The sequence below is a fragment of the Limanda limanda genome, chromosome 16 (genome assembly GCF_963576545.1).
Source record: "Limanda limanda chromosome 16, fLimLim1.1, whole genome shotgun sequence".
Lineage (NCBI taxonomy): Eukaryota > Metazoa > Chordata > Actinopteri > Pleuronectiformes > Pleuronectidae > Limanda > Limanda limanda.
The window spans coordinates 2,038,745-2,058,575 of NC_083651.1; the positions used below are offsets into that span (position 1 = coordinate 2,038,745).

At 43.6% G+C, this 19,831-nt stretch overlaps 1 protein-coding gene across 1 annotated transcript in view; it reads right to left on the minus strand.

The window, feature by feature from the left end:
* Positions 1-1,913: 1,913 nt before the first annotated feature.
* The window catches only part of vwa8 (von Willebrand factor A domain containing 8), a 67,623-nt gene continuing 49,705 nt past the window's right edge, over positions 1,914-19,831 (minus strand). Inside the window, exons 38-45 of the mRNA XM_061089214.1 lie at positions 19,182-19,290; positions 17,786-17,942; positions 11,255-11,363; positions 9,007-9,132; positions 8,366-8,524; positions 6,979-7,077; positions 5,760-5,998; positions 1,914-3,656 (exon numbers count right to left, since the gene is read on the minus strand). Of these exons, the coding sequence (XP_060945197.1) occupies positions 3,548-3,656; positions 5,760-5,998; positions 6,979-7,077; positions 8,366-8,524; positions 9,007-9,132; positions 11,255-11,363; positions 17,786-17,942; positions 19,182-19,290 (1,107 nt within the window). The 3' untranslated portion in view covers positions 1,914-3,547. The remainder of the gene's footprint in view (positions 3,657-5,759; positions 5,999-6,978; positions 7,078-8,365; positions 8,525-9,006; positions 9,133-11,254; positions 11,364-17,785; positions 17,943-19,181; positions 19,291-19,831) is intronic.

A 19,831-nucleotide genomic window follows, 5' to 3' on the forward strand; every position in this document is an offset into this window, starting at 1 on the left:
TCTCTTTTTAAACCTGTGACCTCCAGTGACAAACAAACAAAGATCTGCTGCTGGACCAGAACCAGAACAAACCCAGAACGTGTCGATGATGTAAATTAAAAGTTTATTAATATAGAACGTGTCCGATTCATCACTTCACCTCACTGGACCTTTAACTACACACATGACAAGTGTGAAGCTGATGATGAAGAACGGTTCTTAAAACATGTGAGATACAAATTGATATTTTCTGAAAATCGATTTATTTCTTCAATGAGAATCACTCAATAATCAGAAATTAATATTTTAAAACAAACAGGCGAGTGATTGACTTGTGGCTTCAACCAGCAGCTTCCTCTCCTGTGGAACATTCATCTGTCCTTAGTGATCTGATTAATGTGTGTGTTTGTGTGTCTGTGTGTGTCTGTGTGTGTGTCACAGACAGAAACATGATGACATCATCCAGGACCAAACCCAAAATAGACCTCAACTGAATCATCAGCTGGATTTTGTGGTGATTTTCTCCAGAAACAGTCTCACATCAACTCTGACTCATGTTCAAACTCTGTGGTCCAGACGTCTTATCTCTGTGTTGTCATCACACTGGGCTCTTTAGAGTGTGTAACAAGTGAGTGTGTGTGAGTGTGTGTGTGAGGTGTGTGTGTGAGGTGTGTTCTCTGACTGTGTAAATCCAGTGTGTGGTTCAGGAAGCAGAGGAAAGAGGAACCATCCAACATGAGGTGTTGCAATAATCTGAGTCTCTAATATTCAAATGCATCTGATTTGTCAGTTGTTGAGATTTAAGATTTTGTCTTTTCTGTCTCGGACTGAAGCTCAGGAAGCTTGTGACTGAAGAATCTGCAGAAACCTCATCAGCAGGAAAGTGAAGAAGTCGTGAAAGCTTCAGATTCACAGACGCTCGCTAATAAAACCGTCAGGAACTTTGTGAGAGACGATAAAGACGCAGCAGCTTTAATTCAACGTGTTATTATGAAGGAATGTGAATATTTCATCTGGACGAGCTGGTGACGACAGAGAACTGACTCGTGTGTGTGTGTGTGTGTGTGTGTCTGTGTGTGTGTGTTGTGTTGTGTTGTTGTGGCTCAGCTGTGGTCCAGGGACGGATCAGTGCAACACTTGGAAAAAGTGACTGGAGGAAATGAGAGCGAAGCCGAGCGCTGAGATTCTGAGAAGTTCCAATGTTTTCTATGAATTAAGAACTTCGGCTCGGCTGCAGAAAAGTATACAACACCCCCCCCCCCCCAAAACCCCCCGAAACCCCCCGAAACCAGCAAGTCCCCCACGTTCTGTGGTAGAAGTGTGTTTTCATGATTTTAACTTTTATTGTAGCAGAAAATTACAGGATTCAGTTCCAGCTCGTGGAAACATGTCGTAAGAAGATCTGACTTCAGCCAAAACTCTGTTTATTACTTATTAACATTTAATGGAAGTTTAAAAAACACAGAATAATGTAGTTTGAATGCAGATAAATTCATAAAGTCAAGTAGCTTTTAATCACTGTGGAAAACTTTAACTGAACGATGCAGATAATAAATTAAAACACACTTAAATAATATAAAATAATTCTACAGTCGACAAATACTGTCTTTGTTTATAACTAGATTTTAATTAAGAAGTTTCTTTGATTTGAAAATGAATTCTTTGCTTTGTTAATGAACGTCTTGTCAAAACAAAAGATTATATACAATTATTATTATTTCTGCTCCTTTTGATCCAGATTTCATGTTTGCATTTAAATTGTTTTGTTTGGTCGAAGAATAAAAAAATATATATATTTGCAACGTCACAAATAAAGAGCGTGTGCGGATCTGCAGAAATGTTTTCAACGTAACTGATCTTGTGATAATCAGGAAACTGTGGAGCTGCGGTTTGTGTATAAGAGAAGAAGAAGAAGCTAAAGGAAGTAAAGTGAGCGATTAAATGATTTATTAAAAGTTTGTACATTAGGTTTCCAATTTATTTCTCATACATTAATAACAATGAACAATTAAATAAAATAATATTATGTTAAATCCCTCGGCGTGAAATTTGAGTGACTTTCATTCCTCTGGTGAATCAGCAGGAGGTTGAAAGTAGGTTATTAAAAACGAGGACGGATCAATAGACTGATGATTTGTTATTGATCCGCTCAGCGTCAGACAGAACTCGTGTGTTACTGGGAACTCTGGGAACTCTGGGAACATGTGGCACAGTTCAGACTCACAGCAGGAGGTCTGAGCAGGAAGTCACTGCACCAGAGAGGATCTGAGACTCTTCTCTCCTGGAAACCTTCTCTTCATGTTCCCTTTAAATCAGCTGGGATTTTACTTCACTGGCATTTCAGTCAAAGACCAGTTTGTTGATCTGAATATATTTTGACTTTATTGATGTTTATGCCTCTTGTTGGTTGAACTGTCATTTTACAGCAGTTACACACATTTTCCCCATTTCCACAGACACCACCAGTTAAATACATATTTTATTTTTTATTAATCAATCTTTGTAATAAATTGAAGAGGTTGTGATTTCACGTCTTGTGGTTTGTCTGTTTGCAGCGTTACACAAAAAACACTTCCCATGAAACTTCTTCACATAGTTTCACTGGAAACATAAAAGTTATTGACAGCTTCAAATAAATCTGACAAACACAACATCTGTAAAATAAACTGATACTGAGAAGTGTGTGTGTGTGTGTTTGTGTGTGTGTGTGTGTGTGTGAACCGAAGATCCTCACATACACAGCTACAGTAAATACACACTCTAGATTCTGCTACTAGTGTGTGTGTGTGTGTGTGTTTTGGAGGTCTGGCAAAGAAAGGCGATCTGAGATGTAAGAACTAGCACACACACACACACACACACACACACACAGACACACACACACACACTGTGGGGTTGTGCAATGCTGCCTGTACAGAGCGTGTGCAGTCAGGTGGGAAATTCCCTGGTCACAGTCCCGACATTCCTCAGGAGCCGAGTTGTTGTCACCGTGCGAGTGTCAGTGTGCGACTGTTTATCCTCCTGAGCGATAAACGAGCAGGAAGTCCAGAGAGAGAGAGGCCGTCTCAAGTTCACCCCCCCGAGCAAGGACAAAGACGGACGTGCACGTGTGCGTCACTGGAACACAATGAAACACAACAGTAGCTGAGGCTGCGTGTTTGACCCCCCCCCCCCGTATGAGGCCTGAGGGCGGGTCCAGACGCTGGTGACATCACTCAGTCGCCTCTCAGGAGCACGTCTCGACCCCGAGGCGACAAAGCAGCTACACAACTCCTCAGCTGTCACACGCACACATCAGCCTCTACACAACCTGACGACACATAAACACAACCGGTGATAAGGACACATCGTGAAAAGAGTCCAAGTCCGACAGGTTTCATGATAAACTGTAGAGTTTGAGTGTGTGTTGGTCCTCAGAGCAGTGAGTGTGTGTTGTTCCTCAGAGCAGTGAGTGTGTGTTGTTCCTCAGAGCAGTGAGTGTGTGTTGTTCCTCAGAGCAGTGAGTGTGTGTTGGTCCTCAGAGCAGTGAGTGTGTGTTGGTCCTCAGAGCAGTGAGTGTGTGTTGGTCTCAGGCGCTGGACAACATGGTGGAGGTGAAGATCTGCTGCAGGATCTGTGGGATCTGCTTCGTATCCATGGCAACGAAGGATCTCCCGGCAGGAAGCGTCTTCTGGAGTCTGGGACAAAGACGGGAGAAGGAAGATGAGATGCTTCAACTTCAGCAACGCTCTCATTTCCAGAAATAAAAAGACAGACACGCACTTCTGAACATTTGTGCATTTGTACATTTGTACATTTGCACTGACTGTTACTTTTTTTACGACTGTATTATCCCGCCTGTAGTGTATTCATATTTATATATATTAATATTTTTATCCTGCTCATAGTGTATTCATCGTCCTCATATCATACAATTCCTCTTAATACTGTAATATTCCATATATATTTCTTACTGTACAGATCTTATTTATTTCCTTTTTTGTAGGGCTGGGCAAGTTAACTCGTTTTAATCGAGTTAACTCAAGTGATGAGTTAACTCGATTGTTTATCCGCCAATTATTTTCTTTTTTCCTGTTCAGCAACAGACTTTCACAAAATAAAAGCCTGACTTTCACAATAAAACAATAAATAATCAAACCTGAGTTAATGCGAGATAAAATAATTAATCGAGTTAACTCATCACTTGAGTTAACTCGATTGAAACGAGTTAACTTGCCCAGCCCTACTTTTTTACTTTAACATGCACAATTCTTTGCACTTCTGGTTAGATGTTAAACTGCATTTTGTTGTATAAGTACTTGTACTGTGCAATGACAATAAAGTTGAATCTAATCTAATGTAAAACTTGTTTGGATCATCAGAGAACATTTCTACAGACGGAGAGAGAGAGAGAGAGAGAGAGAGAGAGAGAGAGAGAGAGAGGGAGAGAGAGAGAGAGAGTCTTCACATGATGGTGAAGAACCTTCTGTTCTCTGCAGCTTCGCTCTTCTTCTCCACATTTGCTTCGTGTCAACAGGTAGTTTGTCGTTCAAGTGAGAAAACACACGAGCAAATGTCCTTCACACCTTGTTGAGATCTTCAGATTTTTCAGTTTACATCAGATGTTTCAACTTCCTGTTACAAGCAGGAGGTTGAACACCAGAGCTGATGGAGCTCAGACACAATCTTCAGGTTTAGACATTAGGCAGCGATATAATAAATAATGTCTTTTAACGTCAATTACAATAAGAGTTAAAAGGAAAACTTTGTCGTTCAGATGCACAAACCAGGGTTCATACACATTTTGACCGATGGATTTCCATGACTTTTCAATAACTTTAAACCAAATTTCCATGACTGAACATTTTGCGAAATCTCGGTGTGTACAGTATACCTTAAATAACACAAACCTAAGTATGCCTGCTTATATTTTTAGCGTATTTCTTTAAAATCATATGAATTATTTAAAACATTTAAAGCGTAAATGAACATATGAATATTACAAATTTCCATGACTTTTCCAAAACTTTTGGTAGATAAATTTTTTCCATGATTTTTCCAGGCCTGGAAAAACACATTTTAAAATGCCATGACTTTTCCAGGTTTTCCATGAACGTACGAACCCTGACAAACAGAAAACCTGTCAGTTCCAGTCGGCTCAGTTCTCTCTCTCTCTCTCTCTCTCTCTCTCTCTCTCTCTCTCTCTCTCTCTCTCTCTCTCTCTCTCTCTCTCTCTCTCTCTCTCTCTCTCTCTCTCTCTCTCTCTCTCTCTCTCTCTCTCTCTCTCTCTCTCTCTCTCTCTCTCTCTCTCTCTCTCTCTCTCTCTCTCTCTCTCTCTCTCTCTCTCTCTCTCAGACTCAGGTTCCAGTTCTTCCACATTTCCACGACATGTGAATAATCTTTTCATCTCCTTCGGACTTGAACTTTTCTCAAGTTCATTTCTACCCGAGTTACAGAGTCTCTGCTCTCAGCTCCTTTCATGGATCAGGTCCTTTTCTTGTCTCTCTCTACTTCATGAGACTCTTCAGAGTCACGAGCAGCTCAGGTCACGGTCGGGTCACGGTCGCTCTACATTCTGAACCTGAAGCAGAAGCTCAGGACCAGTGAACCTCAGATGAGAAGATGTTAATCATTTATCTACCGAAGGAACCTGAAGAATCAGGAGAGGATTTAACTCCTTTGTTGTCTTTGCTGCAGAATCCAACAAACTGGACGTTTCCATTTAACTTTAAAGTCAAGTTGTTTTTTAGTTTGTCAGAATTTCTTCTCCTTTCACCTTCTCCTCATATTTCAATCCTCACCTTTCAGCCTGATCCCCGAGGGACCCGATGAAGATGGCGAAGGCGTTGACCTGCGGGTCAGAGGTCAGCACCTGGGCGAAGAGCTCGGGCCGGATGCCGTAGCGCTCCAGGTTGGCGTCGCTCAGAACGACCACGAAGCGCTCGTCAGCCTCTTCTCTCGCCAGCTGCTTGATGCTGGCGTCCGTGCCCTCCAGCGTGTGGTCGCCGCTCATGCAGAACTGGGCGTGGGCGTGCATGGTCTGAAGGGCGGAGCCAAGCACGAGGAATCAGTGGGTAACAGGAACAACTTCATCATCTAAACTAGATAAATATGATAAAAACTAGAATAACACTAATTAAATAAGTCTGATGATCCTTAAATTTAACAAAACTGCAACTAGGGTTGCGAAGGGGCGGAAAGTTTCCAGTAAATTTCCGGAAACTTTCCAGAAACTTTCCATGGGAAGTTAAGGAATTAGGGAATTTTGACAACACAAAAAAAACTACGCAAATTTAGCTGCAGGTTGAGTTTCAAGCCTCCACTGGTCATTCTTCCATCACATGCACAGATAACTCCCAGCATGCTTCACTCTACAGCAGGGCTATTGAGGCCTGCTGTAGAGTGCAGGACTAGTCAGGTAAGTTTCCATGATATTACTGGAGAAAATATATTAGCATGCTGATTGAGGATTGTTCATCTGTTCATCTAGACTATTTCCATTCATTTATCCATCAATTGTAAAATATGTTTACAGACGATTCCAATTGTTTGGCTAACTATTTATATCTCTGGCATTGCATTAGTGTTTTTTTACAAACTTTTTTCTCATCTTATTCTACAGAACAATGCCACGTGCACTATCTCATGTGTGGAGACATTTCACCTCATCCAATGTAGAAGGAAAGGCTGTGTACATTTGCAAATACTGTGCAAAGACCTATGTTAAGAATGACACAACGATGCAGAAGCATATAGTCAAGTGCCCAAAGTTTCCTCAGGGCTCAAATCAGCCTATGACACAACAAAATGTTTATATTTATGTCTGTATATGACAAGGTAAATACAGTTAGTATAAATTACCCACAACATTTCCAATTTATTCCTGTTAATTCCCGTTAATTCCCGTTTATTCCTGTTAATTCCCGTTAATTTCCGTATATTCCCGTTAATTCCCATGGAAAGTTTCCAACATTTAATATTCCCGGAATTTTGCAACCCTGATGGATGTGAGTCTCTGACCTTGAGGACCTGGAGTCTCTGCTTGTTGTCCTTCGGGACCTTGTCCACTCGGACCAGCTCGATGTCGAAGCCGTCGCCCGAGTGACCCACGATGTCGTACTGCAGAGACGACAACGTGTCAAACATTACACAACTCCCCCCCCCCCCCCTCATGTTATATGAGGTCGGCCTCAGCTGCTCCTCAGGTGTCACACATATGTTCCTCATGACGACAGTGACGAAGGTTTGTGTCTCGTCTTCGTCACTGTTGCTGTTGCCGGGGGAGATTTTTACCAAGCTCCTCTCGTCAGATCAGAATCTTTCTACACTTTAGCACATTTTATTTTCTACTTTTCACAAACCCTAACCCAAATGTAATCACTAATATAAATGTAATGTGTAGCAGAGACACACACAAGTGAAGGTGTGTGTTCTCAGATGCACTTTTATGTAAGAAGTGTTACGCAAACACTGACATGTGAGGAGGACCACTGGTGTGTGTGTGTCTGTGTGTGTGTGTGTGTGTGTCTGTGTGTGTGTGTGTGTGTGTGTGAGACACTGATATAGGATCAGTATTAGCCTGGGCTGAGTTCCACTAGGGGGCCAGATGTCTGTCTCTCTTCCACATGTCTCCTCTCTACTTCCTGTCCCTCTCTCTATTTGTCCTGAGTTCTTCTTGAAATCAAGTCTTTTATCTGTCTCTCTCTCTCTCTACAGGGTTCATACACATTTTGACCGATGGATTTCCATGACTTTTCAATAACTTTAAACCAAATTTCCATGACCGAACATTTTGTGAAATCTCGGTGTGTACGCGAAAAAGTGACAAAATGTAGTATTCAAACTAACAATGAGATTTCCAAGGCATACAGTTTACCTTAAATTACACAAACCCAAGTATGCCTGCTTATATTTTGAGCGTATTTCTTTAAAAGCATATGAATTATTTAAAACTCAGCGTAAATGAACTAGGGATGGGCATTCGATTAAATTGTCTTAATCGATCGCCTATTAGTTATGCCCATCCCTAAAATGAACGACATGAAAATATGAATATAACAAATTTCCATGACTTTTCCAAAACTTTTGGAAGTTTCTTTTTTTCCATGACTTTTCCAGGCCTGGAAAAACACATTTTAAAATTCCATGACTTTTCCAGGTTTTCCAGGATGACCGTACTCTCTCTCTCTCTCTCTCTCTCTCTCTCTCTCTCTCTCTCTCTCTCTCTCTCTCTCTCTCTCTCTCTCTCTCTCTCTCTCTCTCTCTCTCTCTCTCTCTCTCTCTCTCTCTCTCTCTCTCTCTCTCTCTCTCTCTCTCTCTCTCTCTCTCTCTCTCTCTCTCTCTCTCTCTCTCTCTCTCTCTCTCTCTCTCTCTGAGCAGTGAAACATTCCTCAGGAACAAGTCGCACCTTGAACTTGTGCTCGTAGCTCTCCAGCGCCTCCATCACCATGCACACGGCCTCCATGGAGCGCTCCAGCCGGCCGTCCACGCCGTTGAAGCGGTACATGCTGCCCGACACGTCGACCAACACCCGCAGCCGCTTGGGCTTCTGCTGCGGGCTGCCCAGCTACACACACACAGGGGGGGGGGAGGCAACACACACAGTTAGAATCAGAACCGTTAAATGAAAGAAAACACTGAAGGTCACGATTTCAAAACTGGGTGGAATCATTTCAGAGTGGAACCTCGGGCCAAACCACAAGTACGCAACACTTGGAGCTAAATAAGGTAGAAAAACATGGTATGCATATTATGGTTAGTGTGTGTTTGTATGATGAGTATGGGAACTATCTCAGAGACGTGTGTGTGTGTGTGTGTGTGTGTCTGTGTGCGAGTGTGTGAGCTCCAGCAGAGACGCAGGCTGTAATAATAATCTCACACACACCACTGGAATGTGCCGTCTGACAGATAAAGGTCAAAATTATGTGTGTGAGTCTGGGAGTGTGTGTGTGTGTGTGTTTGGAGGTGTGGCAATATTTCAGCATGGTTTAAATGTATGCAGCAGCAACACACACACACACACACAACACACAACACACAAACACACACCTCTGGTTCCAGCTCTCCTCTGCGTTTATAGATCGACTTCTCTCCAGTGAGTCCATCGATGATTTTAGCATCGTCCAGTTCTCCCAGAGCCTGGTTCTTCAGCCACTGTCGCTCCTTCCCTTTCGCCTGAAACACACACACACACACACACGCAGACACACACACAAAGACACACAAAGTTAAGTCAACAAATAACAGTACACCCATGTCAAAATGCGTCTGAGGAAGATGATTTCATCTGGGTTTGATATTCAGACGCTGCAGATTGTGAAACGAGGCAAAGGAAAGAAATCCAGACAGTTGCATTGTTTTCACTCACACACACACAGACACACACAAACACACACAGAGACACACACTCATCACTGACACACCACAGACCAAAGAAGAAGGATTTACAGACTCACACAATCACTAACAAGTTGCACAGGCAGAAAAACTCAATTAAAATAAGTTGATTGACGCCAACTTGGAAAAGAGCAAAGATCCAGAAGCTGATTGACTCTTAACGATGAACCGACTCAGAGTCACTTATTAAACCCTCTAGTTATCGTTGTGTCTCCTCCAGTGAAAACCTCCTGATGTCTCCTCAAAGCAGAAGAAGTTTGAGGAACTTTCCAGAGTCACAAGTTGAAAACAGTGGAATCGAACATGTGACGCTTTCTGTGCCGTCGTCTGTTTATCTCCTGCTCGCCAGGCTATTGTTGAGAGATTAATGCGGTAGAAACAATATGTTATCAGCCTACTGAACGCTTGCCAGTGTGTGTGTGTGTGTGTGCGTGTGTGTGTGTGTGTGTGTGTGTGTGTGTGTGTGTGTGTGTGTCTTAAATCACTCTTCAGGTATGATAAAGACAACATGACTTCACAGGGATCATTATAATCTGCATCGTCTTCACAGAGGGAAAAAGCCCTGAGGCCACGAAAACCAACACAAACAATAACCAATGTTCAGGCTCAAAGTCGGAGGAGGCTGCAAACACCTGGATGGAGACAACACACGCACACACACATGTACACAGAGACACACAAACACCCACCCACTACAGTGTACACAAACACAGCTTCACACCTGGACAGGAGAATAATAGAGAGAGGCTCAGTGTCGTCGCTCTGTAATCATGTCTGCAGGATTTTCCTCTCGTCACACACACACACACACACACGTACACACACACAATCTTACACACAAACACACACACACACACACACACACACATAGAGCTTCACTTGAATGCACTGTTCCCCTGAGACGCTCAAACAAAAGCAGGAAAGTCTAAATCAAAATAATGAAACAGAGACAATATCACATCCTGGCGATTCGACCGCCCCTCCCCTGTTGTCTCTCTCTCTTTTCACTCATTCAGCCAATCAGATCGCTGGAGGGGGGACAGCGCCCCCCCGGCCTTCCTGCCCTGGCATCACGTGTGGGGGGGGGGGGGCTGTGTCAGGTCAACTCACAACTTTACGACCACACAACTTCAGCTGACGGACACCAGACTGCAGGAGCTGAGTTCTCTCAAAGGACAGTTTGATTTATTGATGCTTGGAAATATGATTTATTAATAATTTATATTTATCTGCTGTAGTATTATATATGTATCATACTGGCATTAAACTGATTGAGTAGGATTAATAGCCTCAGTTGTTTGATGTGGTGAACTCAGGGGTTTATGATCATCTGACCATCAGATAGTAGATTAGAGATAATATCTGGTTTTGCACTCAAGTGATCAGGTGAATATGAATCAGAATCAGAATTAATTTGCCAAGAATGTTTGCACATACAGGAAACTGCCTTGGTGTCGTTGGTGCACTGAACATAAAACAACAATATATAAAAACAACAATATAGAACAAATATATACAGTAACAGAGTTGCCAGAGTTGAACGTACGAGTTATTAAAAGAAAAAGAATCATGTGTAAAGAGTGACGTGAATCTGACCTGCAGAATATAGTATTATATATGTATCATCCTGGTATTAAACTGATTCAGTATGAATTATAGCCTCAGTCCTTTGACGTGGTGAACTCAGGGGTTTATGATCATCTGGGCATTAGATAGTAGAATATAGATAATATCTGGTTTTGCACTCAAGTGATCAGTGGCGAGGAGAAAGTGTTTATTAAAAGAAAAAGAGCCAGGTGTGAAACAGAAGTGTAAAGACTGATGTGAACCTGAGCATTAGAAAGCAGAATATAGATAATATCTGGTATTTCACTCATGGAAGTGTTTATTAGAACCTGACCTGCAGACTGTCCAGGACGCTCCTCAGGGATTGGACCTGCCTCATGACGGCGCCCGAGAAGCGTTTGTACGTGGCAGCGTCGTATTCACTCATGTTGATCTCCTTCAGCCTGATGGGGGGGGGGGCAGAGAGAAACACAGACAGATACATTTGGTTTTAATGAGTTATTTGTTGATATGAAAAATGGCTGAGACTTCGTGATTGACAGCTGACACTGGATTGGTCGAGCATGTGTATCCATGGTAACTGGACATAAAGGGACAAGCTACACACGAGGTCATCAGCAGCGTTCGAATCTGAGAGGTTTCTTCTTCTTCTCTGAATCATCGTAGATTTACAGTCTGTGATTTCAACTTCACACACGAAAAGACAAGAGAACAAACGCTGCTGCTTCTCTCTTCTCATTCCGTCTGGAACAGGGTCATTGTTGTTAGACTTTGTGTGTTTGTGTGTGTGTCTGTCTGTGTAACACACCTGTGGACATGTAGACAACACAGGTGGGCTGCCCCCCCGACCCTAATGTCTCAGTATAATCCCACCGTGCAGGTACTTTCAGGCTCTTATACCGCCACCATGTGTGGACGGTTTGATGTGTGTGTGTGTGTGTGTGTGTGTGTGTGTGTGTGTGTGTCTGTGTCTGTGTGTGTGTGTGTGTGTGTGTGTGTGTGATCTCCGCCAGGTGTTTGAAACTTTTGGTGACAATCAGACCGTAACAACCACAGAGATTCAGTGACTTCAAAACCGAGGCAGGAACTGAGGGATGGAGGAGAGGGTGTGTGCGTGTGTGTGTGTGTGTGTGTGTGTGTGTGTGTGTGTGTGTGTGTGTGTGTGTGTGTGTGTGTGTGTGTGTGATTCTTTTGATTGCATGGCTGATGCCAGTGCAGTCTACACAACATATCCAGTGTCATGCCACCAGTCTCTCAAACACACACAGCTCTGTGCAGCTTCCTTATGAGGACATCGATCTTCATTCATCGTGGACAACCCAACTGTCCCTTTAAGAGAGATTTAATAGCTGTTGTAAAATGTGTAAAAGTGTAGAATGTTAAAAATCAATTAAAAGGAAAAACATCTTGTGTTTTCTTGCAGGAAGAATCAAAGTTTAAAATGTACAGGGATGAAAGGAATCAGGTTAAACTAACTTTAAACTCATTAGCTAAAAGTTTAAAATGAATCAAAATGAATAAAAAAGATACATTTTTCTTGTTTCATAGCTTATAAAACATTTGACAATTTCCTCTATTAAATAATCATTAATATGTATGTTTTATTGGATTCATAGTTACAGTAATTTACCCTGAAACTCAAGTTATAAAGCAGTTATCTTCAATCTGCTCCTGCAGGTCACACACAGCCTGAGGAGTGGTACACAACAGAGTGACTTCCCTAAAGATGTGTGTGTGTGCATGTGTGTGTGTGTCTGTGTGTGTGTGTGTGTGTGTGTGTGTGTGTGTGTGTGTGTGTGTGTGTGTGTGTGTGCGTGTGGCCAGCACACCCTCTGCCCAGTGGCCGTAGCTATTTCCTTTGAATTCCTGAGCCTTGATTTCAGAGTACAGATACAAAGTGAGTGTGTGTTTTGTTTTGACGTGGAGCCTGAACACTGAACTTTCACACACACAACGACCACAAAAACAAAGAGTGAGACGGACACGCCCACCAACTACACAACTCCTCCACACTCTGGACAACCAGCAGCTTCCCGTCCACAGACCTCTCTGCCATCACAACAACACACACACACTTCCTGAGATCTGATGTGTTTTTTTATTGTTATTTCAAGAAAAGTACAGCATGAAACACAACTTCTGATTCTCGTTGTGCTTCTTTGAATTTAAGAGTTTGAGCTCAGGACCTCCTCCTACTTCCTCTTCTTCCCCATTCGCTAGCATATCTCTTAATACACTTGATATTTGATAGTTTCTTCTTCGTTCAGTTGTATGGAGGACCATACATATAAGTATAAATAAATAAATAAATAAATGTAGAAATAAATAAATACATAAATATATACATAAAAAAGGATATAAATTAATTAATACAGAAATAAATAAATAAATACGTTAATAACAACAGAAATGTCTAAATAAATGTCTTCCACATTTATTTATTTATTTCATTCCCTCATTTCAGTCTGGTATGCTAATGAGAAAGGCAAGCCTTTATTTAGACATTTCTGTTGTTATTAACGTATTTATTTATTTATTTCTGTAATAATTTATTTATGTCCTTTTTTATTTATTTCTGTATTTATTTCTACATTTATTTATTTATTTATTTATACTTATGTCATGTATGGTCCTCCATACAGTTGAGTGGCGGGAGAGAACCTCCTGTGTTCAGAGTTATCTAGCCCACGTTAAATCAATTTGTCAAATCCTGTCTCCATCAGCTAATGGAACATTCTCCCTCTTCCTAAGGTAACCCCTCCCCTGCTTTGAGCTTTTCCTCTCGTTCTCAAACACTTATTAAAGTCCGGACATCCTTCGCAATTCATGACTGAAAACAGCATTAAACACAGTCTTTGAACCAGAGGCCGGGCTTTCTGCCTAGCAATGGTTTCTATTAGAGACACAATCTTTCTGTGCCTTTGATCTTCAAAATTACTTGAGATCTATCACATTTTCTTTGCTTCTTTATCATGTCTTTGATGTGTCTATATAACTTATGGTTGGAAGAGGAGAAAAGAAGAGAAGAGGGGAGGATGCCCTTCATGTTCTGTATCAAGGACCTTTTGTACAAGTTGGTCATCAGCAGCACTAAGTGGAAAGTTTTGAGGTAAATGAGAAAGAAACGGATCAAAGAGACGTGAATCCAGATATCGAGGAGGCTGTACATCACAGATTCTCCATGGATCCATCTACTGCCTGGGAGCTTCCCAGCGCGACAGTGGAAACCATCCGCATGCAGATCGAGGAACTTTACACCAAGTTGACTGCGGAGCAATGGCAGCTGCTGAGATCAGAAACACCAGACAACGTCACCAGGTTCCTGTTGGCAGAACTCCTCCTGAACATGACTCTGTCGGTGTCCTCGGACCTGTTCGCAGCACACGGACAGAACGACCTTCCCTTCACCGCGGGCAGCGTCCTGTCCAGCCTGGGAGACGCCCTCCGGCAGAGTCTGGCCCCGGGCAGCTCCACCAAGTCCGTGATCCTGGATCAACTCACTGAGCTGGTTGCAGAGGAGATGACGGACAGGGTCAACTCCCGCATGTCCGAGCGCTCGGCCAGCGGCTGCTCCCTGGGACTGCCTCAGTGTCACCAGACCACGGCCAACAAGCTGGAGAAGATGGTGCATTGTGTTTGCAAAGTGTTGAAGAGATCTGCCGTGGACATCGAGGGCATGTTCAAGCCCAGACCACGCAGCCAGAAGACGTTTGAGCTTATAAACGAGTTCCCGAAGGGGAAGCTCACCTCTTCACGCACCGACTCCTCAGCACGCAGCTCTCGCTCCGACAGACCGATGTCCTCAGAGTCGACACTCCGCAGCAGCGACTACAGGACGAGTGAGGCCGTCCAGGAGATCATCGGGAAGGAGGTGAGCGACATCATCGAGCCTCTCGCGGATGAAATGTCCGAATCGGACCTGAGTGGCCTGATATCTGAATCCTCTCTGGAGTTCAAAGCTGCTGCAGATGAAATCTCTCAGATAATTAGTAAAGAGGAGAGCGTCAGATCATCTGATCCGAGTGGAGGCTGCAAATTCTCAAAGATCTGGAAAGGAGTCGGGAAGAAGATCAAGAAGCTTTTGGCGAAGCTCTTTGCCACAGCATCGCTGCTCAAGATGGGGACACAAGTCCGGAAGAAGTTCAGTAAGGAGACACAAGTCCAGAGGAGTGAGTCCGTCAAGTCTCTGATGGACAGTGTGGAGGTTCTTCTTCTGACGGAGACCAAGAACAGAGTCTCACCTGCAAACGTCCCTGTCCTTACCGATGTCCTCTACAGGTACATCACAACCGACATCTTAGTGGCGAGTCCAGTTGAAGGAACGAACGCGCCCGTCCCTAAGAACCACAGAAAGATGTACGCGGACATAAAGGAGAGAGTGATCAACTTCCTGCCACTGATGAACTGGTGGTTCTCCAAAGAGGCCAGTGACTACACCAACAGGGTGACCTCCGCTCTAATGGAGATTGAATCCATCGTAGGGTCTCCGGTCTCACAGATCGACACCGCCAAGGAACGAGAAGAGTCCCGCAAAAAGACATATGTCAGTCTCCTCATCGACCAGCTGGTCACTCGAGTCTACGCAAAGTCCAAAGTCAACTTGTTTTGGGGCGAACCGACAGACGTCACTCAATACCTGTTTGAAAAAACATGGGCCGAAGTCCAAGACGTTGATTTAGACATGTCCCCAAGAATAATCAATGTCCTCCACAAGACGGTGTTCAGGGACATGGGTAAGACGTGGGCGTGTCCAGAGATGCTGCTTCTCTCCATCCATCGAAAAGAACCAGAGGTCGAGAGAAGAATCGCCGCCGCCATGAAAACCCACATGTCCAAAAGAAACCGTTTTTTCCAACTGTAGAAATCCTATTGATTTGAATGTGTTGTGGATTCACTCTGGGTGCTCCAGTTTACCACATGCAACCATCCTGATTAAAAACAAGTCAGACTGACTCGTTTTCCATTTTCTGAATTCTAAATATTCCACGAACACTAAAGTCCGACTGTTTTACGGATGGAATTATTCACTAGTTGAGTTGTTGGTCTTATAAACGTGTCGACTGAGTTTCATACATTTTGATTATGAATAGAGGTGTCGCGATACCAAAAATTCAGTAGTTGGTGCCAGTACCAGTAAAATAACACGATTCTCGATGCCAATTTCGATACCACGGTAAAAAAAAGGATTTTCTAAGATTCCAAAAGTGCATTCTTTGGATGTTGTTAATGTCTTATACGGTAGTTTAATGTGCTTGCGTATATACTGTGGGTTGTACGGTAGTTGCGGACGTATGTGAGTTACGCATTTTTGTGAGACACGTTATGCATTAAAGCGAGCTTAGCATTGATTTACAGGTAATATGAATCAGAACTCACCTTGAATTCTTTAAACAAATCCGGATGACGGTCTTTCAGGTGCTTTGCTAAATTGGAAGTATGACCTCCCTTGGTCTGAAGACCACGGTAGCATCGTTAGCATCGTTAGCACAATGGCTTCTGCGGATTAATGATAACGCCACGGTCATCTGCCTCAAACACAACGTGCTTCCATACACGAGTCTTTGTGCCTTTTTTATCAACAAGTCGAGGTGGAGCGAGCGCTGCAGCCGCCATCTTGGTTTTCTGAATGTAAACGTCGACTGGCGCAGCACCGATGCTAATGCTAAGCTGCTAACAGCTGGAATCGGTGCTTACGGTGCTTCAAAAAATGGGCGTTTTGTATCTTAGTATCAAAAGGTATCGTAAGTATCGGTTCACGTGACATTCCTAATTATGAATAATAACACAGTGGAAATCTCTTTTTGATTCATATACGCGGCTGATCACTATATCCATGGTCCCCGGTGACGTGTGGGTGTGACCACGTGGGCGTCACATACCTCAGCCTGTCTTTGCTTGTGTGTGTCAGCGACTCAGGAGCTTAGAGAAGCATCAGAGTCTGACTGATGTTTAACCTCAAGCTAAGAAAACAGAGCTCAGCGGAGGAGAAGGGGACGGAGCCAAGTTGTGATATGAAAAAAAAAACGTGGAGCGAGGACACAGCTGTAATCAGCAAGTAGCTACAGGATCGACTGGGAGCTGAGCTGGATACTGATCGACAGGGTGGGGGGGGGGAGGGAGGGAGGGAGGGAGGGAGGGAGGGAGGGAGGGGAGGACATTCAGAGAAGTGAGAGATTAAGACCGAGAGAAGATGAGAAAACAGGAGATAAAACAAAGAGGGGATAGTCGCAGAGGACGTCCTCTCGGTGTGAAAGCTTCTAGTGTGTGAGGAGGACCCTGCAGGAAGGGGGGGGGGGGGGGGGAGAAGGGGGGGGCATGGGGGGGGGGGGTAAAGAGAGAGAGGCTGTTTGAAGCGAGGACGAACAGAGACGGCCTTCATGGTGGAGCTGCTTGAAAGAGGTTCCCTCTCAACGCCACACACTGGGGCCAATGTGTGTTCACTGTAGGCACGCACACACACACACACACAGACACACACACACACACACACACACACACACAGACACACACACACACACACACACACCCAGAACACAGTGGGCTTTACCACCCTGTGCAACCATCCAGCTGGGGGCAGTGCAACCGGTGGTTATTAGCCGAGGACGGATCACCGTACCTGGGACTGAGCAGGAAACACAACTACACACACACACATACACACACAGACAGACACACACACACACACACCTGTTCCACATTACACACATCACACACTTCAGATCTGGGTGGTTCCCCCCCCCCCGTGGAGCCAGATCCACTTGGATGTGGGTGAACCGTTCGGCGTGGAGCCTGCCGCCCTGCGCTGTGACTGCAGGCTCCTCTCAGCCTGTGGTCACTCTACTTCCTGTTGTTTAACACACTCTACCTTTCTTTGAACGCCTTCTCAGCCATTTCACGAGCCGCTTTACGGACGTCCTCCGGAACCGCGTCCTTCTCGGCCTGGGACACCTGGTGGACCTTGTGTCCTGCGTCCAGGCGATAGGGCCCCCCCTTCCCACCCAGACCGGCCGTGTCTCTGCCACCTGCACACAAACGTTAGTTATTGATTAATATTGACCCAGGAAACGGACATTACAAACATTAACCAATTACTATTGACCCGGTAGAAGGACCTTTTCACTGCATGACCATAGAAATGCTCCAGTTTACGGTTCATCACTGAGTCAAATGACAACTGACCAACATTTAGAGAAATTCCCTAAAGGCAGACTTAAGATATCATGTTCAAAAGGTTCAAAACTTGTTTTGTGAGGTCACTGTGACTAGGGTTGCAAAATTCCGGGAATATTCAATGTTGGAAACTTTCCATGGGAATTAACAGGAATATACGGAAATTAACGGGAATTAACGGGAATAAACTGGAATTAACGGGAATTAACGGGAATAAACTGGAAATGTTGTGGGTCATTTATACTAACTGTATTTACCTTGTCATATACAGACATAAATATAAACATTTTGTTGTGTCATAGGCTGATTTGAGCCCTGAGGAAACTTTGGGCACTTGACTATATGCTTCTGCATCGTTGTGTCATTCTTAACATAGGTCTTTACACAGTATTTGCAAATGTACACAGCCTTTCCTTCTACATTGGATGAGGTGAAATGTCTCCACACATGAGAGAGTGCACGTGTCATTGTTCTGTAGAATAAGATGAGAAAAAAGTTTGTAAAAAAACACTAATGCAATGCCAGAGATATAAATAGTTAGCCAAACAATTGGAATCGTCTGTAGTCATATTTTACAATTGATGGATAAATGAATGGAAATATGCTAGATGAACAGATGAACAATCCTCAATCAGCATGCTCATATATTTTCCCAGTAATATCATGGAAACTTACCTGACTAGTCCTGCACTCTACAGCAGGCCTCAATAGCCCTGCTGTAGAGTGAAGCATGCTGGGAGTTATCTGTGCATGTGATGGAAGAATGCACAGTGGAGGGTTGAAACTCAACGTGCAGCTAAATTTGCGTAGTTTTTTTTGTGTTGTCAAAATTCCCCAAATTCCCCGAGCTTAACTTCCCATGGAAAGTTTCCGGAAATTTACTGGACACTTTCCGCCCCTTTGCAACCCTAACTGTGACCTTGACATTTGACCTTTGAGCACCAAACTCAAATCAGTTTGTCTTTGAGCTCGAGTGAATGTTCTTGAGATATAAGAATGTGATGGAGGTATAACTCAAATACATAAAGCTCCAGCCGATGGGTGTCGCCAGTGCAGAGGCGTAAAAACATGCTAATGCTAACGCTGTTTACCTGTGCCTCCTGCCCACTGGTTCCCCCCCACGTGAGGGTCGTTGTTGGCATCGATCTTGCCGTGTTTTGGGGCGGAGACATCCAGACCGCTTTCCCTCTGGACGGTGATCTGTGAGGAGAGACGCCGGGGGGGGGGTTAGTTTCAAACCAGACTCACACAAGTCGACTTTAGGGGTTTAAGGCCCAGTTTACTACAAACTCACAAAACAAGGCTCACAGTCAAACCTACAATCAATGGGGATTGTACTCAAATAAATATTACTCCAAAACACTCCAGGTGTCATCAGGTAATATGTGGTTTTTAGACGATAAAACGCTTCCTGTAAAAAATGACCCTGCTCCTCCAGGTATGGTGACTTCTGGATTTAAAGAAAACAAGATGTACACGTTTGACCTTTAAGAACCAAATTCTAATCAGTTTGTCTTTGAGCTCGAGTGAATGTTTGCACCAAATCAGAGGAGATTCACTCGTGTTGTTCTTGAGATATAAGAATGGGACGGATGGATAAACCCAAATGTATAAAGCTTCAGGTTTAAAACGCTTCCTGTAAAAAATGACCCTGCACCTCCATGTATAGTGACTTCTGGATTTAAAGAAAAACACGATATTCTCAAAGTGGAGTCTTGAGTTCAGCTTCTCTCAGACCAGC